Source organism: Pituophis catenifer, unplaced genomic scaffold (genome assembly GCF_029215685.1).
Source record: "Pituophis catenifer annectens isolate HBS135680 unplaced genomic scaffold, rPitCat1.0.hap2 SCAF_3, whole genome shotgun sequence".
In the NCBI taxonomy this organism is placed as follows: Eukaryota; Metazoa; Chordata; class Lepidosauria; order Squamata; family Colubridae; genus Pituophis; species Pituophis catenifer.
In genome coordinates, this window is record NW_027256883.1 from 23,860,537 (window position 1) to 23,887,731 (window position 27,195).

At 33.5% G+C, this 27,195-nt stretch overlaps 1 protein-coding gene across 1 annotated transcript in view; it reads right to left on the reverse strand.

Moving 5' to 3' along the window:
• The window catches only part of OXR1 (oxidation resistance 1), a 189,707-nt gene that overhangs the window by 17,825 nt on the left and 144,687 nt on the right, over nt 1-27,195 (reverse strand). Inside the window, exons 4-10 of the mRNA XM_070940378.1 lie at nt 20,837-20,944; nt 19,922-20,035; nt 19,289-19,441; nt 16,635-16,816; nt 14,740-15,461; nt 11,579-11,744; nt 9,838-9,997 (exon numbers count right to left, since the gene is read on the reverse strand). Coding sequence (XP_070796479.1) covers nt 9,838-9,997; nt 11,579-11,744; nt 14,740-15,461; nt 16,635-16,816; nt 19,289-19,441; nt 19,922-20,035; nt 20,837-20,944 — 1,605 coding nt within the window. The remainder of the gene's footprint in view (nt 1-9,837; nt 9,998-11,578; nt 11,745-14,739; nt 15,462-16,634; nt 16,817-19,288; nt 19,442-19,921; nt 20,036-20,836; nt 20,945-27,195) is intronic.

Genomic DNA, 27,195 nt, shown 5'->3' on the forward strand with positions numbered 1-27,195 from the left:
AGTTTTCAATATAACATATAGCATAAATTACCTCAGAATATAACTTTGTGATTTTGAAAATGTGAAGCTTTATAATATTTTTTAGGTAACTTGATTAAATTTTACTTTATGAATGTACAACCACATAATCATTTTGTTAAATGTGGTATTTATGGCTATTATAATGTATTATATGTTATAATGATTATATTATGGCAACTGCTTTCATGTCAAAAAAAAAAAATCCCTCTGCCCCACAGTATGCTAAATGAGGGCTTTATTTTGTAATTTTCAGAGTGATTAGTTCAGTGTAGATATTTAATGTTTCTCTTCAGGAGATATCACTTGAATGTTAAAGTCCTCGGCTTGGAATCTGGCACACTAACCCTATTCTTAGTTGGGGGCTGGATTTCAACTATTCCGTCTAGAACACGGGTGTCAAACTCGTGTTGTCATGGTTGTCACGTGACATATCGCAACTTCCCCCCCTTTGCTAAAGCGGGCATGGGCGCGGCCAGCCCATGACGCATCTGGCCCATGGCCAGTGAATTTGACAGCCCTGGTCTAAAATAACGGAGTTGGAGGTCTTGTAGCCCAACCTCCTGCTCAACCAGGAAACTCTATACCATTTCAGACAAATGGTTGTCCAATCTCTTCTTAAAAACTTCCAGTGTTGGAGCATTCACAACTTCTGGAGGCAAAATATTCAACTGATTAATTTTTCTGTCAGGAAATTTCTTCTTAGTCTGAAAAAAATTCATTAAATGAAAAACACAGAAAATAATTTGAAAAATCCTGGAATTTGGGTATTTCTCAGGGTGTTTGATAGGGACACAATAGATTATTAGAAAAAGTATATCTATATTCATCTGTACTCTGAGTATCTCCATGTAAGGCAAATATTGCTGCCAATCCTCCATAATAACTCTTTACAAAGTTGTGCACCAATGGTTCTGCAATTTCTTACTGTGCAAAGAAGTAGAGATTATATACTATAAATACACCACAGTTCACAATAATAAATATTTAAGCCTTAGTATTAAATTTATATTCACACTCAAGCCAGTTTTATTATAATTTTATGGAAATTGGACTTCATTTGCAACAGTGCTTTGTCATCCTCCAGATAATGCTGTAATAGCAATATTTTACTTTCAATGAATAAGAAGTCTCAAAAACAGCTAAGGCATTGGCACATAAAGTATCCTAAATGGTAAAATCATATGGTATGGAAATAAAATTTAATACCCTGGTAGTCTATAGAACCACCAGTATTTTGATGCAGTAAGTTGCCAACTATAAGCTGCAAGAAGGTTCAGATTCAAGTTTGGTTTGTCAGGGCTCAGTTTGAATCCACAAAACTGCAGTGGTGAGAGAATAAATAACCTGACATGAATAAACCAGCTAGTGCTGGCTGATTTCTTAAAACAATCATGGTATCCATACCATTTCTGGAAGCAAAATCAGACCTAGAATTTTCCAGCTGGCTCTGCTTCCTGACACATGGAGCAGTGAAACGGACACACTCCCCAGCATCACAAAGCTGCAGCTATTTTAAGAGCAGGAAGAACCACTGGACCAGCTCTCCATTTTCATTTTCCAGCTGACTCCTTTCCTTTGTACTATCCTACCATTCTGCTAGCTGCGCTCCTGCTGATGTTTTGCACTCTCTCTCTATCCTGTATATATAAAATGGCAACTGAAGCCACTCTTGAAAAAGCAGTAATTCTCATCTCTGCCAGATCAATAAAAATGTTACAGGGAAAGATGCAGGTATAGCAGAAAGATGTGTCAGTGCTTGATGTGGCAAAATGTGTGATATGGTGGTATCTTAGTTATTAATTAGTTATTTTGCACTAGTTGTGAATGCACTAGGACACTCCAGGAGTCCTTTCAACAGCCTTTCTTCTCTTCCATTGATTTAATGTTCTTTTCTTCCACTGTTTATATATCATTAAAAATAGCCATTGTATAATTTCTCTGGCAAACAAGTATGGGCCAGAGATTCTTGTAACATTTTATCTAAATATAAGCTCATGCCTGCCTAGAAGTATATCTTACAAACTTTAGTGAGATATATACCCTTGAAACACATTAGCCTTAGTAGATTTCTATAATAATTATAACAATAGTAATAATTTTGTATGATTTAATATCTTTTTTATTTCAAATATATCTAAAATTTAATTTAAATTACTAACATAGCAGGTACATTCAACTGAATAAATTAATACAGTCCAACATATACAATTTCAGTTGCTCTTCATTGTCCTAAAATACTCTATGTTTTAGTATAGCCTTTATTGTCATTGTACATCATGTATACAATGAAATTGGTTCTATTGGAAATTCTATTGAAATTTTCTTCTATTGGAGATTTTATAATGCAATTTGAGAAGTTAAATCAATTTACCTTTACATATTTATAGTTTAAGAAGTTACCAGATTAATTTTATAAAACCGAGATGAGGTTATTGATTCTAATTTGCTATATAGAAAATATGTACTATAGTGAATTAAAAAGCCAAAGATTCATGTGTGTAATTATTGCATAAGCAATATATAATGCCAACAATCCTGTTAGTCAATTGTTATTCTAAACAGTTTTTTTTAAAAGCTTTTATTTCAAACTGGAATAAACAGCTTTCTGCATTGGTTTAATAAACCGTCATTGAAGCTACTTCTGCAAGATCTTTTAGCACATTCTGCTAAAACAAGTCTTGCATTTGGTGAGTTAAATCACTTATTTTACAATATAAGAAATCACTGATTTTATAATATAACTTATAGTGGTATTCATCTGCTATCAGTAAAGAAGAAATATTTATTTTGTACCATACAGAATGGATAAGAAATTCTTCAGGAAACAATATATAGCCATTTCTAGTTTTATCACTCTATTCCTCTAACTTTTAAAACAGTATCTTCTTACCCTATTTACAGTTCATATTATGCCTTAAAAAGTAGAATAGAACATACACGGTACAGCCTGAAAAAATACCCAGGAAACCCTCAGCTCATTGCTATTTTTTTTCTTAAATAACCAAATGAGAAAAAACTAAACTTTTTAAATTAATACTGAGAGACTGAAAAACACATATTTCTGGTTAACATAAAGAGATCACATAGTTTCAGAGGCTATGTCTGATACAGGGTTCTTGCAATACTAATGAAAAAATAAAGTACTGTACAATAAAGTACTGTTTCTAACTTCACTTCCATTCACCATCAGGTCTTCCTGGTGCTCTGCTCCCCCCAGCAGCCCCCAAATGCCTCGACCATGCTCCAAAGAATGCCCCACCCTTTCAGAGCAGCCCAAATACACAAAGAAATGTAACATTTTCTATGCTATTTGCCAGTGGCATTACACAAACATAACCAACACACTGAAGCAAATGATAGATAATTTAATCGTTGAAGATGAAAAGTTTCACAAAAATTATTGGAAGACTTAAAATTTCAGTTTGAAGTATACAGTATTTACAAACATGATGCCTCATTATAGAACTCCTGTCCAATATTCCAGATGAAATTTTGTTCCACTTTTTGGGAGTCAAAGAACATGCAACCCACAGAAGTAGACAGATAATTAACCACAGGCTGTATTGTATTTCCATTTTTTTTAAAAAAAAGACTCAATAGAATAAAAAACATCCTGTGTATTACAATGTATAAACTCACAGATTATTCACATCTCATATTAACACCTGGAAAGCATATAAAATTGCAAATTATCTGACATTAATACTGCGCCATGTCAACAATATAAAAGAATAGGCAAGTTAGTGTAAGAAACTTCCCAAAATATATTTGCCCATGGAATCTACCACAATTACATTGTTTTAAATCAGATCATTTTAAACTCCAACTTTTAAATTAAAATAGTAAAGTTTTAAATTGCTGTTTCTTAATCAGAGATTCTAAAAGTCTGATCTATAATGAATATTAAAAGAAAAAGCAGGGATCATTACTGATTACAATAGCACTATAGTAACAATTACATAAATATTTCTCAAAATATTTCTCAAGGAATTACCAAAGTCTATTTATTTCTCATTGAGTGATGCTTTCTTCCTTTCTTGTCATAGCAAAAATTAGTTCCTTTGAAAAAAAATAATCACATTAATTTTAGCTTCACATGAGCATTTCTCCCCAGCATACTATCTGCTTTTAATTCCAGGCACAGCAAAGCTCTCCTTGCAGACAGAACATCGTGCTAGTTGCATTGAATTGATTGACAGGATAAACAACTAATGAGTGAGCAGAGTGTTCATCCTGGGGTGTGTCATTACCATGAAAAGCACAACAGAGACGTTTCTATATTCAAGGGAGGTTGCAGTGCACTAAAGTGCTTAAAGAGCAAAAAAGTTTAAAGAGACACAATACTCTTTTAGAATCGAAAGAGAAATTTATCAGAACTAATCCTTTTTATATTTAAAAATAAAAGAAACAATGCTTGTTTACATGCATTCAACGAGAATAGCTTTTGTTGTGATTAACTGCTATTAATGGATAACCCTTACAGTTCAATTATTTTTTTCTGAATGACAAGTTCAAACAAATGTAATCTTTCATATTTCCATATTTCCACATGGGAAAAAATAACTCAGCTGATGAGAACTGTATGTATTACTACAGTTCTTGAAGTATGAAACAATGCTGCAAATATGCCTTTATACCACCAATTAGACCTAGACTTCAAAAATTAGAGAAGAAGAACTGTATCAATGCAAACCTTTTCTTCTGTTGAATTCACTTAATTTTCTTTAACCTGCAATTGTTGTGAACCACAACCCCCCACATATATTACCATTCGTCATACTGTCTGAAATTTTCTTCAGCAACATCTGGAGGAACACAGGTTTCCTGCTCCAGAATGATAAATGGTGTTTAAATCTCCTTAAGCCTCTGTAAAAAGGTTTAATTAGAAGTCAGACTTTTCCCGCTATTAATCAGTGAGTGTCCTTGATATTTGAGCTTTCTCTCTGGACAGCAAACATATTTCACTAGGATCCATCTTCTATTAAAGCCAAGCCTGCCATTCCTTGCTCTTTTCATGTGTGTGAATACATGTATCGAAAACCGCTGGTAGCAAACTAAATAGAAATGCTGGTGTTTTTTTTTTTCTTTTAATTTTGCATATAGAAAAAAAAGTGCCATCTCCTCTTCCACAGAAGCCTACATTTTGTAATGTATTCTAGAAGCAGAAAGGAAGTCTTCCAACTGTGATAGAATATCAGATGGTATATTGGCTGTTCCCTATACATTTGGCAGCCTCATGAGAATGGTTAAAAAAAATTCTGCTCCTCTTGCTTGCTTTAGAATATTTCAAGGGGGAAAAGTTCCACAGTCACATGAATTGCACGAGATAATAAAATAATCTCGTTATTATTAAACAGAGATCCACATCTTCTTTAGGACAACATTAGTTTATATCAATGCATATGCATTTTATGTAATTATGGCTTTCTAACAGCAAGTAACAATTAAATTATGATATTCCACAAACCTTGTGATTCATTTGTGCATCATAATACAGGCCCCAGGCAATATTTAGAACTACTTTGTAGATCCAAATTCTATTAAGGGTTATCAGAGATAACAACACATGTATTTTAACCTTGATCAAATAAGCCAACTTTATATTCCTCCCTTATACTTTTAACAATCTTGATCCTTAGTTCCTTCAAATAATGTCTTACATTCAATTTCATTTTTTCTTTGACTCTTCTCACACAAGGCTTTCAAAGCTTTAATAAATCTCTTTTGTAAATCAAATATAAGAAACTTATCCAGGTCACTCTTTTGGTTTATTTGTGTATCCTTTTTAATTATTAAGAAAGTGGACGGTTTCATTTGTTTGTGTAGAATCTTTTTACGTATCATTCTTGTAGACTGTCATTTTTAAATCCACTTTCAGATCAGTCTGGTGAAACTTGTTCCTTCTTCAGTAGCATCTTTTAAACACAGTCTATCTATAGAAGAAGACACTCTTAAAATTAACTACTGGGTCCACTGTTCTTAAGTATTAGCCAATATATCCAATGTTATTTTGCTCCATTCTGTATTAGTAAAACTAATTTAAGTATTCTCCTTTAATTGTAATCTTTATTTCCTTCTGGTTTCCTATCCTGTCCCAATTTTAAAGTCTCATCCAATCATGTTTTTTTTTTCAAAAAAAATTCAAAACAAAAACACGTTTCCCATGGGAAGGATTTTTATCATTAATTCCAAATTTCTTTCATTTCAAACATTTAGTGTTTTTGTAACTTTCCAAAATCAAACTTCTACATACCCTTTTCACTATCTGTTCTGTTCTGTTTTTTAAATCCTTAAACTTGTATTTAAAGCTTTTTTTGTTAAAAGTATGAAGGAAATTCACCTGGAGGTTTCAGATTTGTTAATCCAAAGGTTCCTAATAGTTAAAAAGCAGTTAACAAGCAATTTTAGAAAAACAACTATGCTACCCCAAAGTCCTTTCTGAAGGTTCCAATTGCACTTTCAATAGGATGGTTACTTCCTTGTTTTGCAGAACTTTCAACTTTGCTGTCTTGTGGCCTTGTAAGTAACAAAATTTCCATAGCACTTGTGGTCAATCTTAAGTGTTCTTATGTTGAGAGGATTATCAAAGAGCCTCTCCACTCACAAGCTCTTCATTTGGCTGCATTCTGCTTTTAACAGAGCAGTCCTCAGTTCACCATTTCTTCTCCAGAAGTCCACCCCAAACTTTTTTGGCTACACAGTAATTTTCTCTCTCTTTTGTTAAGCAAATGTCTAATTATATAGTTCTACCACAGTGGAACCGTAGAAAAAAAAATGCTACAAGACAAAATAAGCCATAGACCCCTGAGTTACTTTTCTGTGAACAGCTTGATGAAGAAAACAAAAATGCTTAATGTTGGGTTAAAAAGAGCTTTTTGTCCCAGTTATAGTCTAGTCTTAAATATTATTAAGAATGATAAAGAAGAACTTTTTCTTCTCAGCATGTCTATTACCAATCTTGTTCAATTACCATAGCCCAGTACTAATAAAAAGTTTTTCTGAAGTTTCTAAAAATATTGGGCGAGATTAATAAATGATATTACCAAGGCTTAGAAGGAAAATTAAACCTTACATTCACTGATTCTGACAACAAGTTATATCTTATATCTTATCAACAAGATATCTTATATCTTAATTAACAAGGTTAATTAAGAATAAACAACAACAAATGCATCACACTGAGGCCACTAGGAACAGGAAGCTTGCAATTAATGGATCAGGACAGTGCTCCAGTCCAAATGTTAACCAGCTACAAAAATGTAATAATCCAAAAGAATAAAAGTTGAGATGAAGCCTCTAATTTAAGAATAGTTGAAATACTGGTGTCAAGAATATCTTGTTCCAGCAAACAATTAATTAATTAAGAATTGGCATGAATCTATCCTGGAAGAAAAGGAACATAAAGTAGCATTGTAACTCAGAGGTGGGCAACTATGGCCCTTTTATGACTTGTGGACTTCAATTAGGAGCCTTGGTGGAGCAGCGGACTAAAGCGCTGTTAAAGTAGCACTTAGCTGCCAGCTGCCTGCAATTACTGCAAGTTCAAATCTTACCAGGCTCAAGGTTGACTCAGCCTTCCATCCTTCCGAGGTAGGTAAAATGAGGACCCGGTTTGTGGGGGCAATAAGCTGACTTTATATAAAAAAGAACACCGCTTGGGGGGACCGAAAGCCCTACTAATATACAAAAGTATGAAGGCTATTGCTTAATGCATTGTAAAGCGCCGTGAGTCTCTGGAGAAGGGCGGCATATAAATCGAACCAATAAATAAATAAATATATTCCCAGAATTCCTGAGCTAACATGGGTATAACACAAGTCATAAAAGGGTCATAGTTGCCCACCCCTGATTGCAACCCAAATTCAATATAAGTAAAAGACCTATGAACAACTAAAGTTAAAGTACAAAGGAAAATCTCAGAGCATGGTTAAAAGAAACAAAGAGTTAATATAAAGAATGATCAGTGCAATGTTGGTTTTGTTGATGTGCTGTGGTTAAGTTTACAAATGCACTCTATGCATTTTTTGCTTCTTTTAAGCTTTAAGATGCCTTTAAAATAAAGCATGTTCTATTTTCAAAAAGCATTCTAAAAATTTAGCATCCTGACAACTGAATAGTTGGGTCACAGGATGATATACAGAATAGAGAAATACCCAAGCTAAACATAACAATGTGGCGTCTTCTAGATTGTTGTATGGTTATTTGACTGGTTAATGAGAATATTGGGAGCAACACATTTGTGCAAGGTATCAAAATTATGGCTGTGACTGACATAATCAAAGTTCTGCCACTTGGCCATTGGTGTGTACAATATACATTAAAATGAGCAGGTCTTTGATTGCCTGGTTGTTCCCAGCATTTTGACACTGTTGACTCTCTTTCCATGTACACCAATTTTTTATTTAAACTTATTTCTAAGTTCCTATTGTTGTTATGAAACTATAACTAAGAAACCATGATTTACAGACCATTTTGTATTCACTACATGCTTGTATACTTCTCTGCCTACTTGATTACAATCTTTTGGAGTACCTTCTCTATATGGCTTGAGACAGTGAACTTTGGTATGCATGCATTCTGGGTATGTTCCTGGGCCTTATGTGGTTTATGGTACATTTACTGCAGTGACATGTTGGTCTGGCATCTCTTCAGTTCTTACATATGCAATTTTGTTGGCCTTTTGTTGATATCTTAAGAATATGAATCATAGGGCAAGGCCTTCATCCTGCACTTTCCCCCCCGTAACACTAGTTCTAGTTCCTGAATTATTCAAGTAGCAATTGAAGATTTCACAATTTCACGAAAATAATATATGCAATCTTGTTTAGATACCATTAGCACCAAGCCTAATACCTTCTGATTTGATTCAAGATTATCTAGGATCTTTGTTTTAATTTGTGATTTTTGTATTATGTCTGAAGTGTTAATTGAATTGCTTATGTTTTAACACCTCATTATAAACTGCTTTTACTATTCTGAATATTGTGATTTTGTTTTTGAAAAATGGCTTTAAAATAAAGATGAACAATAAGCTAGTCACACAATATTACACAGTACATAAAATTATAATGTTTAAAATATGAATGCAAATTAAGGAAGGTATGTTTTTGAATTATTATTTTGGAAAATAGAAACTTTCCCAGGCTTCTGATATTTAATACCCATTATATCCGTATCTATTTTTTATTTGCAATATTGTCTGTACTATATTAATGTATGTAGAAACTGTTTTAAGAGTAATAATTTAAGCCAAAAATGCTCTACTTATAATGTATATTACGATAATACTGATTTTTCAAATTAATAATTGCATGTCTGAAAGTCTGAAATAATGTTTGTAAATTGGAGAAAAACATGGAGCTATTTTACTGGAATTGGGTAAGAAAACAAGCAGTATTAACAGCTGAGAAATGTCCAATTCTTTCCCAATAATCCATGAAAAAAAAAAACTGCTTAGGAATGAAAGATTGGTAAACAAAATGCTTACTGTTCTTGTTAGTATTTCAAATCACCCCTAACCTTTTGGATGTACATGTTTAAATAAGCAAACTATTTGTTACATATGTTTACATGTAACTACTGCCTGACCTTTGCTAGTCACAAAAGGCCAACAGCATTATACACTGAGATTCCCAGACTATTATACAACAGAGAAAAATTAAACTACGCATGTTAATTTCTTATCTACGCATTAGATAAACATGTATTTGCAACTTTTACTTAACAACATTAGTCGATAAAACTTCTCCATGTAGAAATTAAGCAATTTTAAACAAATGCTGTGTTTTCTAAAGTTGATAACTAGCATTTACTTACCTCCCACTCCTTAACAGCTGTTTCATTAACTGAATCTTCACCCGCCTGAGTTTCAATTTTTTTTACTACGATAAATCCTGGCTCTCTATTTGATTCTCCCGTATCTTCTGTATATAATTCTGGACTCCACTGAACAAAAAATGCATACAGATGTTCAGTCCTTTGAAAGGGAAAATGAAAAATAAATTGATACCCATTCAGATTTGTACAAACTTGAAAATATTGTTTTTTAAGTAGTAATTCACTGTATCTTTTCACTGTCAGTTACTCATGCTTTTCTTTGAAAATCAAGAGAAAGAATATTCATATAAAGTCTATTCTATAATGTAAGCTAAAGCTATGGTGGACAATATTTTCAGTATCTTAGTACATAGCTAGCACTGATTATGGCATCCTCAACAGATTATAAATCTGAAAAGGGTTTATTAGTTTCATTAGGAAAAACAAGAAGTGAATAGAAGAGGACAACACATCTAGTTGGCAGGATTAGACAACTAGCTAAGCTGGGTATGGCTTGCTTAGTATTTAGGCAACATAATCAAGCTTGATTCAAGGGGTTTCTTTAGAAGAAAAAGACATAACAGGAAAGACCTGTTTATCTCAAATACATGATACTAGAAATCAAAGATTAAGAATTTATAATCGGCCATGTCAGATGTTTGCTCATCTAGTCTGGCATGTTTTTCCCAGAGTGCCCAGGCAAATGCTTCTGAGAAACACATTAAGAAAAAAAAATCTTCCTATTGTTATGAGAAAGTGGTAATTCTAGACATTCTGTTTCAGAAAAGATTCAGACCTATGGAAATTATGATTCTCTTATTATCCATGAATTTCTCAAATTTCCAACATTTAACTAACTGGTAAAGAAGCTTGGCAGCATCACTTGGTCAGTCTGGTTAAAAGATATAAAAATAAGGTTTCCAGGCCACAGCTTGGCATGACCACAGGAAGTCTATGGTGAAATTAGCAGAGTGACTTGTGACCTTCTTTGCTGGCTTCTGCTCGAGAGAAGCCATCAGAGAAGGTCATAAAAGGTGAGCACCTGACCACAAGGCACTTGAACTGTCACAACTGCAAGCCAGTTGCCAAATGCCCAAATCACAATGATGTGACTGTGAGGACCCTTTAATGGCCAGAACTTCAAGGATTAGTCATAAATACCATAAATGCAGTGCCGAATGGTGGCTGAATGATTGGTTGATAAGAAAAGACTATCTGTAAAGAGGCAATTAACAAGAACACAACACCCAAAAGTTTGAATGACTATTGTTGTGAAAACAGTACAAAAAACTTAGCCCAATATAATTTCATAATAAATGATCCATTGCTTGGCTAATCATTTCAATAAGGCAACAGTATCTCATACAGTTAAGGAGTCAGGTCTGCTATGATCTTTATATCGGTCACTTGAATCTAATCTACTAGAAAACAAATGGCCAATTTCAATAGAGAGAATATATCAAGAAAAATTCTGAAACTACCAAGTAAGAAATAAGCAAAAATTCTGTAAAAAAACACCACACACTGAATTAAGAAAACTGATAGAAACAGGTAATAAAATAATATTTCTTGTATAGTTGAAACCTTTAACCAATTTCGTTGTATACATGATGTACAATGACAATAAATTCAGAAGGGTGTGGAATTGTCTCAAGATGAAGATAGCTTTAATATCATTTTAGAAATGGAAAGATAAAAGCCTTCCTCTACAATAAATATACATAGAAAATATCCATCTTACCTTTCTGATGGCACAGCAAACCAATATTCATGCTTCTTATCTCTTTGTGCATATTGCTGCATCAATGCACTTGCCTGTGATACAAACGTTTTTCGCATTGGCTTGCCCACTTTGAGACACAAAAACTTGTATAATCGATGTCTTCTCTTTTCTTTTATTAAAGGACCTTTTATAAAGAGATAAGATGCCAGACTGTGGTTGGCAATTTTGCTTTGCTAATTATTAAATATTAAATTAATTACTGGATAAATTTGGGTGTATCTTTAAAAACTGATTAGATATTGTTATTCTGCTTAATGTTAACTAGCTATTATAGCACAGGTGCACAATCTGTAGTTAAGAAGGCTACATATTAACATCTAGCTCTCTGTTTATACCTCCTGTAATCCGAAAGCTTCAGATCTCAAATCTGGAAAGTAAATAGTGAAATGGATTCATCAAACCACAGCAGAGACTTAAGACACCCATGAAACCACAAATCCTTAAAATCAGGCCCATATTTCTTATTTTGGGAGAACTGTAGCAAAACCAGTATTTTGCACGACTTAAAATATTGACTTTATCTCTTAAGCCCCAACCTATTGGGGGGGGGGGAGAAAACAAGTGGATGCAAACATTTAAGCATAGGAAGTTTGCAGCCACTTGTTTTCCTTTATTAAACAAATTACCTTACATTAGCAGCTATGCTTCCTACGGCCCAACCCCCAGTTGCCTGACTATCCATTACAACGTATGATGCAACAAATCAGTTCCTGCTCTCTATCTACAATTATATAAGCTACCGTGACTAAAGTTATCTCCATTGACCTTTAAGATATATGCCCATACAACAAATATTGCATGATCATTTATACAATGTTAATCAGCACAAAGGAATGTAGACCTGACATTGTTAAGGGGAGACTTTGATAAAAGGTTCTGGGAAAGAAACAAAAGCTTGAGAAAGAACTAAAAATAACACCACCCTGATTTTAAAACGGGGCAGAGAGAAATTTGTCAGTTTTCAAGTTTTTGTTATTCTACTCCATAAATTAATAATGAAGAATATTCCTGGACTCTCTTGCTGTGCTTGTTTCTTGACCCTTGTCTATCTTGAGGGGCTAAACAATTGGCCAGCAGAAGAAACATTTCTAAAGAATGGTCCTCTCAGATATCAAATCACCTGCAGTGTTCCAAACTTCCAAATCACCTGCTCTCACAAATTGCTCTAAGTGTTTGTGTGTTTTGTTCTGGAAGAAAGGAATTTCATGTGAAGGGGAGGGGCTAAGCCTGAATACAAAAGCATGAAGCCACTTCATGATGATTAATGTCTTTAAATACAAAATATAGATTTAAAAAGTCCTAATAACTAATATTATCCAGGAAACATATTGCTATGTGTATCATTACTTACTGCAATCATATTCTATTAACACTGACACAAGTAACTTTCAGAAACAGAATACTTTTAGCACCGTAGCATTTCATAAGAAATTTATGGTTAAAGGTGGAACTAATTAAACATAAATGTGGAAGCTATGCTAATTAGATAAGTTTTGCTTATGGGGAGATGGAAAAACTATTAAAAATATTTAAAATTGGCACTAAAAAACAGAAACATTTGTAAAAACAATACGGCATATTCAGAAACAGTCACACTGCAAAGTAAGTTATGGGAGGCAATAAACCAGCAATCAAAAATACCAGGCCCAGATGAAACATCCATTAAACACTTTAATGGCATAAGAGGCAGTTAAAGTGCTAACAGCTCTTTGTCAACAATACAAGTAAGTGTTACATGATCTAGAAATGTAACATGATTAATGGAGAGAACAAGAGAACTTAACATATACCTTTGCTTTATTTATACAGCATAACCTTTGTATAAATTATGTAAAATAATATATATATTAAGTCTGAAAGGCATGCCAGTACATATGATTATTCTTTTGAGGAACCTTTATCATAAACAACAAACTACTTTAAGAAATTAAGTTTGGGGTACCCAGACAAAAAGACATTAAGTTTGGGGGGGAAAGTGGTTCAAAATATGGAAGGCAATGAGACTGGAATGAAAAGGATTCCTATCCTCTATTTACCTCTAATTTATTCTAATAATTTAAACTCTTTTAATTCATTTAAAGTTTGTGCAAAATTTATACATAATTCAAAAATTTTGAATGTGTACATAATTCAAAAATAAAGATGTTTCTGACAATAGATACCAAATAGTTAAAGCTATGATTTTGCCACTAATAATGGAGAAATAGTTAGAAAACTGGGTACTGAAAATGACCAACACATAGAAGGGAAATTTTTTGAATTATGGATATAGAGACAGGTTACTAAGAATACCATGGACTTCAAGAACCACCAATAAGTTCTGGAAAAATAAGAAGCAAGGATTAACAAGCAGAAGCAAGCAGAAACTGACATATTTTATAAGTGTGATGATGGAATTTCAGGCAAGGGTTGTAGCAAGGAAGATAACAGAAGCAGCGAATAGATTGTATCAATAAAACATCCAGAACCAGGAGAGCCATGTTACGTGTCAAATCTACAAAAGAGATGGTGGGTTCCAAGAAGAGACTCTTTGCTGCCATGGACTGCCCTATGGAACATTATCCCTCCCTGATCTTAGATTTGTCCCCTAAGCCTCTAGGAAGGCCTTGAACGCATGGCTCTGCCACCATGCTTGCTCCAGCAACGATGGGGAGTTCTTCCAATGGCTGCACTGAGCTAACGTAAATGAAGTCTGCAGCTGATTATGATTCTGTGTTTTTAAACTGATTACTGATGGTTTTTATATTTTTGTGTATAACCTGTTTTTATTGTTTATACCAGTTGGTTAGCCAGCCAGGTCACCAGGACCAACCCAGATTGGATTCTGAATTGATGGAAGATGATGATTTATAATGATTCTTGTGGATTATCAAGAGTGACAAGACCCTTCACAATACAGTGGTAGAAAAATGGTGCTAAAAGTTAACACTGGCCGTCTTTTGCTTTCTCTCACAGAAATCAGATCCTTCAGAAATAGTACATTTTGCATTATCCCATATGCATTTTGATTACAATAAAATTGGGAATATAACAATATTTTTTCCAACCATGTGAACAAAGAATAATTAAGATTTATTGAGGAATTTTATGGTTATACTATATTAACTTTAAACTCTTACCTTCTATAGTTCCATCTACTGTTGCCATTTTGTGTTTCATTTCTTTATGCACTTCCTGGTGGATGGTATCCCGTTGCTGTTTGGTTTGTTGCATAGTATGGGTCTTCCAAAGCTTCCGCAGCATCTCTGTATCTGTCTCAGACTCTTGAGTTGGCAGTTTCACAGTTTCCCCTTCATTTGTGGCCTCTTTTTGAGAATCAGTTTTTTCAGAATCCAAATGCTGCTCACCCTCTGGTACATTTCCTTCTACAGGTTCCTGACATGTTCCACGTTGTGCTTCAGCATCAGAAATAGATCCTTCTACAATATTCTGAACTTCTTTTATTGCTTTCTCCGCTGCTTTTGAGTCCACAGTATCTTTAACAGAAGTACTGCCATCATTCAAAGGCTGTTCTCCACTGGAGTTTACATCCCCAATATTATTAACAGAGTCTGAAATATCCTTTACGTGTTCTCCACCAGTATGGTTTACTGTCTGGACCGATTCAGATGAAGCTCCAGAAGATTTGTCTTGTCGAAGATCATCCAGAAGCTCTTCCCGTATAGGAGACAGTTCAGACTCAGTGAAAACATCTTCTGATAGAGATTCTTCTGTACTCCTTGGAGCAGTACTGGCACTATCATTTCCTGTATCTCTCATTCTTAATTCCATTTCATCAGTATTACTTCTGGTAATTTTCTTGAAGTGGCAGAGATCTTTTACAGATAACTGACCTACATCACTAAAAAGTAAAGAAGACCTCTGTGTTATAACCTGAGAAAACAAAATGCACATAACTTTTTTTTAAAACTGGGATCATTTTAATAGAACCAGTTTGTTAATTATTCGTTAAGCAGTTATACAACATATCTCTGTAGAGAACACCCCCCCACCTCCCACCCATTAGCAGTGGACAAGATTTATTCATTGCAAAAGTGTCTATAATACTAATTCTATGAGCCTGAGTGGTGTACAATAAAATAAAGATATATCCCAGTTGTGTTTAATAAATACATAAAAAACGAATACAAATAAACAGGATGGCACTTAAAATAGCTAGGTACCATAAGCCTATTTAAAAAGGATGGTTTTTAAAATCTTGAATGTTAGAAAAGAGAGAGCCAGACACACCTCTATGGGCATTGTATTCCATAATGTGTGGGGTACAATGGAGAAAGCTTAATTTCTAGCCCACCTTTAGCTCAAGAAAGGATTCTTTTCTTTTATAGAATAGTCTTATATACAAACATAGGTAACTCGTTGAGCTACCTTATGAGGGACAGAATTCCTCATTCTTGTTGTAGTAGCCGTAGATAATTTAACTTCTGCAGGTTTATTTTCCAAATTTTATTTTTGTATTTACAGGCTTTTAAAGAAACCATTATTTGGGGCACATTCTATGGAGAAGAATTTGCATGGAGAATTTCATGCTAAATCAATAAAACAAAGTCCTACTTATACATAATTATTGTGTCACAAAAACAACCAATATTTTATTTAAAGTGATTAATGAAGCTGGTCACAAATCCATGTAGATAATATGAGAATCTGGTAACATGTCAAATCAGAAAACATATCTAAATAACTTTCTAAAAATAAAATGAAATATTAATTTAGATTCAATGACTAGTAATCCCCTCATAAACACTGGTTTTTAATGCTTTTGGATAGAAAGCAAAATTGTGCTAACTTTAAAAGCTATGGTATAAGTAGTGATTCCAAACCTCTTTGTCCCAAAAGTCCATAAAAGCAGTGGGGTGGGGTTTTCTTTTGCCTCAAGAAGGCAACATAGGGTGATTTGATGATTAATGTAACTAATACAGCTACCATGCAAATGCAAATGCAATTTTTTTTCATTTGACTTCCACACAGAGAGATAGAGATGTGTACACATACATACACTAATCTATCTTACATGGGTAACAAATCCTTTATTTTGCCATCTGCATCTTTATACATAGCAGCTGACATCACTTCTTCCATTGGACACATGATGCCATATTCTTCACAGCCATTTTGTTGAACCAATGGATCTGTTTTATGTGGATCGAACATTATATTGTTTGGTGTCACTAGGAGCACACCGGTGACAGTTCCCTAAGATAAGGAGAAAATAATCAAACTTCCTGCAAAAATAAACCAAATCTTTTCAAATTATGTCTAGAAGTGATCTAATCACTTCATTACTTAATGAATACTGAGTATTTCTGTTAAAGTCTAACAAACACATTCAGCTTTCTTATAAACCACTGAAAAATTGTAAATTCCTGGGAAATATAATATTTAAGGAAAAACAGTTTTGCCTAGTTAACATTATACCAATATATAGAAGTTATTGCTGTGAAAAAGGAAGTTTTAGCCATAATTCAGAAATATTGTAAAATGGTACTGTAAGATAATTTTGTATTTAAATTGTTTAATTGACTAGAACTGTCTTTAATGAATCTTAGTATAAACTTAACATTTCAGCAGTTATATTTTCACATAATATAAAACATTTTTAAAAAAGCAGTAATTTATAAATCATGCCACAAATGATATCACGTTACATATTTCCAAGATTTTATGAAATTATGGTTATGAAGTTATCAATATAAAAACCTATTTTTTTTCAAGATGCTGTCCCTAAAAAGGAAAGATTCCTGTGCATTTCTGCAGATATGAATTGCTTGCATTTGAAAGGGTTATACAGCTCTGAAGAAGCAGAAAGAGGTGCTATATATACTGTTTGAGATGTATACGACAGTAAAGGTAGATTTAACAAATACATAATAAATAAGTTTGGGAATCTCTCTCTCTCTCTCTCTCTCTCTCTCTCTCTCTCTCTCTCTCTCTCTCTCTCTCTCTCACACACACACACACACACACACACACACACACACCCACACACACACCCACCCCTAAATAGACTGAAGCCTATGTAGCAGCCCAGAAAGAAATATTTCAAGAATATCATTCCTAAATATAATATTATATCTATCTATCATCTATCTATCTATCTATCTATCTATCTATCTATCTATCTATCTATCTATCTATCTGTCTGTCTGTCTGTCTGTCTGTCTGTCTGTATATGTATATGCATATATAATGAAATTAAGAATCAAACACATAAATAAAACCAATTATCATTTGCTTATAAGATCAATTTGGTTTTTTCTCCTTTAGGCTTGCAGATATTCAGAAGTATTTATTTTGGAAAATTATGTTAAAACTCTTGACTTTTATTCAGTTTACCATAGAAAGTGTCAGAGGAAGGAAAAAGAGGCACAAAGGCAGGATATGGATCGAGTTATATCTAGTACAGATTGGAGAATTGATATATGTTTTTACTTTATGCTTTTACTGTCATGAGGAAAATCTAGAGAGAAAAATATTTTGTGTGTTGTTGAGTCCTTAGGTCAAAGGAAGGAAAGGACAAAAAAAAGAGGAAGCAAAATTGATACAGGCAAATGAAAGGCGGAAACAAAAGAGGGAAGGAAAAACCAACACATTTCAGCCACTTAGTCATTCCTGTTTTAAGCAGCAGCAGCAGTAGCAGGTTTTCGTATTGGGTAAGAAAAAGGTATTCTCAAAAATAGCAGCATTTCCACTACTTAGTTTCTATCACATTTCTTGTCTTTATTGTCTTTCCTTGCTGAAAGGAGGAAAGTGAATGTGAATGCAATTTTGAGTAGTTCTCTGCAAGAGTTATTTGTATGTGAGAATCTTGAATAAATGCAGATGGAAAATTAATTAATTAACTGGAGTATCTTTTTAAGAGGCACTTAAGAGTTTATATAGTACTTTTTTTCCCCTTATCCTAACAGTGCCACATTTTTTGTGAGGGGAATGTGACTTCTGCAAGTTATACGCACAGAGACACAATAAAACCTATGCACACATTTTTTAAGGAAGACATTAGATTCTTCTGGAATTGCTAATAATAAATTGACAAGGAGAGAAAGTTAGACACTATAAGGACTTCCTGTCATTGAAGTCTTTATTTTCTGTTTTGTCTTCCTTTTGGAGAGATCATCTTAAATTCAGAGAATATCCTCTTCTCCAATACACATGGTAATTTTAAATGGAAAACTTGCTTGGTTTGGGCCGTGTCTATTAAATTTCAATGCCTGAAGTGAATTAATGTTTCTATAGCATAACTGGCTAAGAATTTTATAACATTTGTAAGATAGCACAAGTATATCCTTTTCTATTGTCTGAAAACGGAAAAGACAGTTTAAATATTAAGGTTGGGGAAGCATATATGCAAGCATCCTTAAAAATATGATATTTATAAAAAGATGACAGAACTCAATGGTCCACATAGTCAATAAAAATCTATGTGTATCTTCTGTTGCATCTTTCAACTCAGTTGCTACTTTTTTTTCATTCGATATTGCCATCATTACTGTGACAAAGTGGATGAATGTGGCATGGTAATGTATAGCTTTGATAAAGTTGTATGGCTAACCTCTATTTATAGCTAATATCAATTAATGACCAAAATTCTTCTATACTAATAAAAGGAAAATTCTCAAATAATTTAGGCAACACATTATTTTATATAAGAAACATATCATTCTGTACCTTATTACTAGTAATGTATTTACAATTGATCTTGAGAAATTTTTCTGTGAAAGCTTCCTCCTCTTCGGACGTGGATGACACAACCCTTGTAGGCCGAACACATGGATGTGCTGGTATGGCTGTTGTTTCTTTCTTTTGTGCCCCATCTGAATCCTAGAGAAACAAAAACTGCAGTGATGGAACCAAAAATAGGATGTGTTTTATAAATGTAGCTTATCGTTGACAAACCCTTGTAGTATAACAGAGAAGTTCAAAAAAGTCAATGATAAAAATGAGTCATTTTAAAACATCACCATATGTGTTAGAAATGAATTATACAGATAACATTAAATCACAAGCTGATATACGAAAGGTCTACAGTATTTCACAAAGCAATGTAGAAAAATATCTATTATAGTTTTATTTAATATTAAAGATATTAACATTCAAGGTAACAACACTACTGTCCAATGTTAACATCCACATCAACCTTTCAAACTATTTGAAAACAGAAATAGATTTTGAGATCAGTTTGCCTCAGTTCTGATCAGATTAATGAAACCTGCATACTACAATTTGACTACTCTTTAGGAATGCGCCCTTCGGGAAAAATATTCCAGATGTGTGTAGGCACACACACACACATACACTTACAGCTGTCTTCTCAGCCTCGGCTTCTGAAGATGTAGGTGACAAAGGACTTTCAGGACTAAGTGAGGGGGAACTCTCCACACTGGAAAGATATTCTGGATCAGGAACATATAAAACCTATAAAAACACATTTTGATTAAATCTGATTTAACAGATGCACATATTATTAATTTAAAATTAAATCATTATTTGCACATGATTCAAAAAGGCATGTCTGCATAAATGAAAACTGCAAACTTTAATATTGTGATCAAAAATTGGTTTTTCAATAAATCAGTAGGCATTTAGAAATAGTACAGAAATTATTTATACATTATCTGATATTTCATGAAATGCCTTGTGAATAATACATATTTTATTTTGCTTATCTTTAATTAACTTTTCAGAGTTTGCTTAGGATTTCATACCCACATTTCATATCCACATTTATATGTGATATGAATTTCATTCATGTTATGTTGACTCCAATGAAGACTTTATTTCCCTTTTTCAGAATTTGTATAGAAATATTTTTTAATAAACTTTGAAAAATGTTAAAGATAAAGGTAGGCCCTTATTCTTTTATTACTGTTACTTAAGATAACCTGCTAGAACCATGATTCTTTTCTATTTAAACTTTCAAAATGGATCTGGAGTTTATTAATTAGTTAGTTTAAACCATTCAGTCATGTCCGACTCTTGGTGACTTTATAGGCAAGTGTTCTCCATGCTACCCTGTCAATCACAGCTTCTTTCAGTTGTTGGATGTTCATCTTTGTATCAGCTTTGATAGTACCAAGCCAGCAAGTTCTTTGCTTACCCCTTTTTCCTGATCCACTAATGTCACAAGGCAGTCATCGCCAAAGGAAGGAATGCATATAATGTTCAATAAACCATTAATTACTCATATTTTTACTGTACTTATGTAATAAACAATACCTGTCCAGGAACAACTGCTCTGGAAAACAGCTTGTTTAACTGCACCAATTCATTAGGTGTAGTATCAAACTTCAAGGCCACAGTATTCAAAGAATCTTTTGACTCCACCTGTTTAGAGAACAGAAATGCAATTAAGTGATATGTAGCCAAGTCTTCCCTACATTCTTGAAAGTCTAGCACTATATTGTGTATTTTTAGAAGAAAATGGCAGCCAAGAAAAATGTACAGGCCTACATTTTATTAGTAGAATTGAAATACAGTAAAACAATAATTCAGTTGCTCTGAATAATCTGGAGTTGAATAAATTTCAAAGTTAAAAAGACTAACCAAATATTTGAGATGCCTACAATTTTATTTGAACAATTTAAAAGTTACTTAAGAACCAATTCTAATAGAATTGTTTTAAAAAATAAGCTGTTCTAAAAATTAATCAGCAGCATGCAGTTTTCTCAAATTTTAAATATTTGATTAGCTGCTATACTGAGAAAGCTAAATAAAAAGCTGATGTTTCTGATTTGACATACAAATTGTTATAACCATAAAATGGGGATTACCTGGTATTTCAAAGAAAGAAAGGAGCAGGGGGTAGGACAAAACACTAATCATTATAAAATGTGATTAGTTTAGATTAAAATAAAAGTTTACTCTCCAACAGCAACACCAGTTCATTAAAAATGAATAATTTATCTAGTGATTCCATGTCCCAAGCTCTATAAACTATTTCTGATTTATTTCTAATAAAAAAAATCAAAACAATGTTATTTTTTAATGTGCACTGAAGATTTTTAATTAGATTCAACATACACTAAGGAAAAGCTGAAAGACAACTATCTGTCAAATAGATATCAAAACTTTTGAAGCATTTGCTGCTGACTCATTGAGACACTAAAGTTTTGCTTATTGTAAACCCCAATCAAGCCAGTCTTTTAAAAATGAATGATATGGACAATGGCCAACACGGTGCTTCCTGAAAACAGACATCAGTCTGAAACAATGGAAATTATTGTTTCCGTTACAATGCTTGAGGAATTTTGGTGAGTTCCCATAACATGACAGAATTCATTTTGAAAAACAAAACAAAAGAACATAACTCACCTGAGAGAAATGACAAAATATAAAATATAACAAATATCAAATGAAAGTCTGTCAACTACACTTAATAGAAAGCAATTGTGATTTACAAATTTTAGATTTTAGTTGCCTAAAAGGGCAAAGCATTTTATATCCATGTATTTTTTTAGCTTTAAAAAAAAATATTGTGTTTATAATATTGTCGTGAATATGAGCCAGGCTGGCACAATGGTTAGAGTGCAGTACTATACGCTATTTCTGGTGCGTGCTGGCTGCCTGCAATTTGGCAGTTCAAATCTCACCAGGCTCAAGGTTGACTCAGCCTTCCATCCTTCTGATGGATGAGCCCGGGGGATAAAATGAGGACCCAGATTGTTGGGGGCAACATGTTGACTCTGTAAACTACTCAGAGAGGGCTGTAAAAGCACTGTGAAGCGGTATATAAGTCTAAGTGCTATTGCTATACAATTTCTTTAATTAAAAACAAGCAGCAAAACTGACCTAATACTACTATCCAGCAATACACTCGTCATAATAAGAGGAAATTGAATATCTTTAGTTATTGCTAACATATATTTTTCTTATCAGTATCATTAAAGCACTGATACTTTTACTTTGAAATAACTGCAATCTATATTTTTGCAGTTTAAAATGAATATTTTAAGTAAATAAGGGGCCAACTGGTACTTTTTTAATAGCTATATTTCATAAACCTTCTGTAAACCACATTTACAAAATACTGAAGGGTAGGTAATGACTTTACAATAATTAGAGCACCATAAAAGCCAAATAAATAATTGGTAGAGATTTACCACATTGAAAAATAATATCCCTACGTAATATAGCTAATATGTATTATCATCATCCAAATATGGTCATCTTTATGTCTGCCTCTAAAATTATTCTCCCATTTTCCCCTGCCTAAAGTAAGCCTAGTTTAAATAAAGGCTATCTTTATTTTTACTGTTTCATGCAAAGTATCAACCAGATACTTTACCCAAAGGGATCTAAAATAATGGATATTCACACACACAGTCTTTTTGTACTTTTCCAGCAATCTAATTGCTAAATTGCTAGGTTTTCTAAACTGAAACAGTTTATTGTATATTGTATATTGTATTATTATAAACTGTTATTGAAACAGGAAACAGGAAATAGGCTGTCCTTGCTTAACATTTGTTCAGAGACTATTAACTAGTTACTAAGAACTGAATGAAAGGACTTAAAACCAGTCCTCAAAGTTCTGCCTGTTGCAATGTCCCTGCAATCACTGAACAGAATTTCACTGGCATTTTACAACTGCTTTTTTTGCTGACTGCTTACCCATTGTCTCCTGTGCCCCCACTGCCTGATCTGCCCCCCCCACAATGCGTGCCACTACTGTATTGGGCAGGGCCTTCTATCACACTGCCTTTTTTCAGGCAAGTGCAGCTGGGCCATATATCAATTTCTGGCCCCATCCAGGACCTCCATTCCATGCCTAGGGCCTTCTTTTGTGAAAGAAGACCAGTATGAGAAACTGTCCTGACTGTGCCATTGTGAAAGAAGGACTTTTCTAGCCAGATTATTCTTTTGCATCTGGGAATAGCACAAAGGGAGGGCCTAGAAAGCCCCAGTAGCACCGGCATGAAAGAAGACCTCCGCTGGTACAGTAGTGATGTGTGGTGCAATGGGGGCAGCAATGGCAGGCAGGATTGGGCCAGCAGCAATGGATAGATGGGCAGTCAAAAGGGCAAAGATAGGAGGTACCTTAGGCTACTCAGATACAATATTTCCCATCAAACATAGTGTATTGCTAGACCAACTATGTGATTGAAGATGCAGAAAAATGGTACTTCACTTCCTAAAATTAGGACTGTTTCCAAGACGTGAAACTATAAAATTATTCTGAACCTCATAGAAGCTGTGCCATTGTATTCTGCACAATTCCAATATTCTCCAATGTCCTTGACCTCTATTAGCTTGAATGTAGTGTATGGAAATATGAGAGCAACTTAGAAAGGGCATCAGAGTGCCTATTCATAATATACTTGAAGCCACTGCCAAAGATCATCGGGATGGTACCCAGCTCTATTTCTCCTTGTCATTTTTACCAAGTAAGGTTCTACAAGCAAAAAAATCACTAACTAGACTTAATTTTGAGTAGAAAAAAATAATAAATTTAAACTGAATTTGAACAAAACTGAGGCTTAATATATAGATGGTTCTGGCTTTAGAAATTAACGCAACAGCTTGCTTCAAATAGAATTTTATATCCATAAATGGACAACATTATTTAAATCTCCTGCAAAATGAATTACAGACCATTTTGCATATGTGTACTCTGAAATCTACAACTTTGGTACAAGGATACAAATTACTTAAATACTTCATATCTGTTCAAATAAATATGATATTTATTAAAATGAGTCTGACCATTAGATAACAAGTCTATATTTATTTACTACAAGAAATCAAAAGCTCACTGTATAATAACTCCACAAACGAAGTGTCAAGATTACTCCTTGAACCACTTTGTCAAGGGAGAATCAAGTATGGAATCATGTTCTCTGTTCATTTCTAAGCCGAATTCAAAGTTCTATTGCCTTATAATTTCCTAAGTAATAGAGTTGAGTTTCTGAATATTGTATGCGTTGTCTCATATTTTCAGATGGAGCAGGGGAACAGTAGACATTTATCTTCTTGTCACATCGTTATGGTCAACGTACCTAATGATAACACAAGATAAATACTTATTTTTTTAATTATTGAAACCTGGCCAAGATTCAGTTAATTACCAAGGCATGACTGCCAACAACTACTGCCCAAGGAGCTGCTGATACAGTTCTACAGAGGAATTATTGAGTCTGTCATCTGCACCTCTATAACTGTCCAGTTTGGTTCTGCAACCCAACAAGACAGACACAGACTTCAGAGGATAATTAGAACTGCAGAAAAAACAATTACTACCAACCTGCCTTCCATTGAGGACCTGTATACTGCTCAAGTCAAAAAGAGGGCTATGAAAATATTTACAGACCCCTCACATCCTGGACATAAACTGTTTCAACTCCTACCGTCAAAACGCACACCAGAAGAACTAGACACAAGAACAATTTTTTCCCGAATGCCATCACTCGGCTAAACGAATAATTTCCTCAACACTGTCAAACTATTTACTAAGTCCGTACAACTATTAATCTTGTCATCATTCCTATCACCCATCTCCTCCCACTTATGACTGTATGACTGTAACCTTGTTGCTGGTATCCTTACGATTTATATTGACTGTTTCCTAATATGATTTGATTGCTTATTTGTACCCTATGACTATCATTATGATAGTCAAATGTATCTTGACAAATGTATCTTTTCTTTTATGTACACTGAGAGCATATGCACCAAGACAAATTCCTTGTGTGTCCAATCACAGTCGGCCAATAAAGAATTCTATTCTATTCTATTCTATTCTATTCTATTCTATTCTATTCTATTCTATTCTATTCTATTCTATTCTATTTCCATTCTATTCTATTTCCATTCCATTCCATTCCATTCCATTCCATTCCGGATAATGTGATTGGGTTGTCTGTAGAGTGTTCATTATGTTTATGTTTATTAAAATATGTATTGTGGATTATTTTAATACTGCTCATGAACTCGTAACTTATGTTTCGCTGATAAAGAAATTAAGGGGGACTAGTATAGATCTATTTCAAGCTATTTAGCTCTCATCAGCTAGCCATACCCTTACTTGGATTCGAACTTGGGCTGCCTGTATGGAATACAAATGCGTAACATGTAGGCAGCCCAAGTTTGAATCCAAGTAAGAGTATGGCTAGCTGATGAGAGCTAAATAGCTTGAAATAGATCTATACTAGTCTCCCTTTATTTCTTTATCAGCGAAACATAAATTTGGTATAAAATGGTTTATCGTCAATGCAACTGCTTGAGGGCTCCTGTATTGGAGCTGAAAGGCAAAAGGGATGCAGTATGCTCCCTCCCACATGAAGTGCATACATTTCCAACATCATAAGCTTTCCACAGATAAAGCCATATTTAGGGTCATTTGATTAGTTATGTATCTATAAGCTCTACTATATTTCTATATAAGAAACTTAAAATAAACTGAAATTTAAACTCACATGGAAGTAGGACTGCAACATATTTTGGATTTTATTATTCAGTACTTCTTTCTACTACAGATTGGCATGTACTGTTTTTCTAAATCCTATGATTTATGAATATATTAATGAATAGTGGATAAAATCCTACCATAATATACATTTTTCATAGATCCTCAACAAAATTTTTAAAAAAGGATAGATTAAAAGTCTGATCATCGCTCAAGTTTCTAAGTACCAGAATACTGATGTGTCTTACTTTTTATAAACAATTATAATTGTGATTAGCAATTATTTAAAGCAGTTCATCAAGTTAATCACAATGCTTACCACAGGAAATATATTCTATTTTTGGAGTGAACAAGCCAGAATTTTTCAGTTTTGGAGGAGTACATTATTATGTATCATCTACAGCATTTTTTCCAAAAAGTTGTTTCCTCTTTTCTAATATTTTCAAATAAATTTTTCCAAAGGAAAATATTATACACAATTTAACAGAAAAGTAAGATTTCCAAGTATTGCATGCATTTATCAGGGAGGATTTCTAAGAAGTTAATCTTATATGCAAACAGGCTTTTTCATGAGAAGGAATAAATACATGGAATAAATTTTTATACATTTTATATTGCCAAATGTATGTTAATAATTTGAGAATTATTGGGAATTGGGAATAAAATAAAATAGAAATCCAAACAAATCAGGTCACAAATATGTAACAAACAATAAGCAAATTGAAGTCCTAATACACTATGTAATAATGACAAGTTATTAGTTACTTTGAGATAGAAGTAGAAAAACTAAGTGAAACATTTCCAGTCTCTTTAATACTCTAATACAAACACTTTAAGGCTAATGAATCTAGCAATAGCAAGTCTTAGCAACATTATTTTCAATTGCTTGCAAAAGTAATTTTTTGTAGTATGTACTCTGAATATAACTTTACCCACACACACATTATATAGAATTACACTGTAAAATTGATACAAAAGCTCTGCTTGTGTAGTTTAATATACAAGTCATTCAAAGCAATTTTGTTAGAAATGCAAAAACGTGATAGCTCATACCACTCTGTATCAGATTGTTTATGCAAGTAATTCATTTAAAGTGAAGGAACCAATTCACTTCCTAATTACATTTTATGGTTATATACTCATCAGTATCTCTGAAATTCAGCAATGGAAAGCA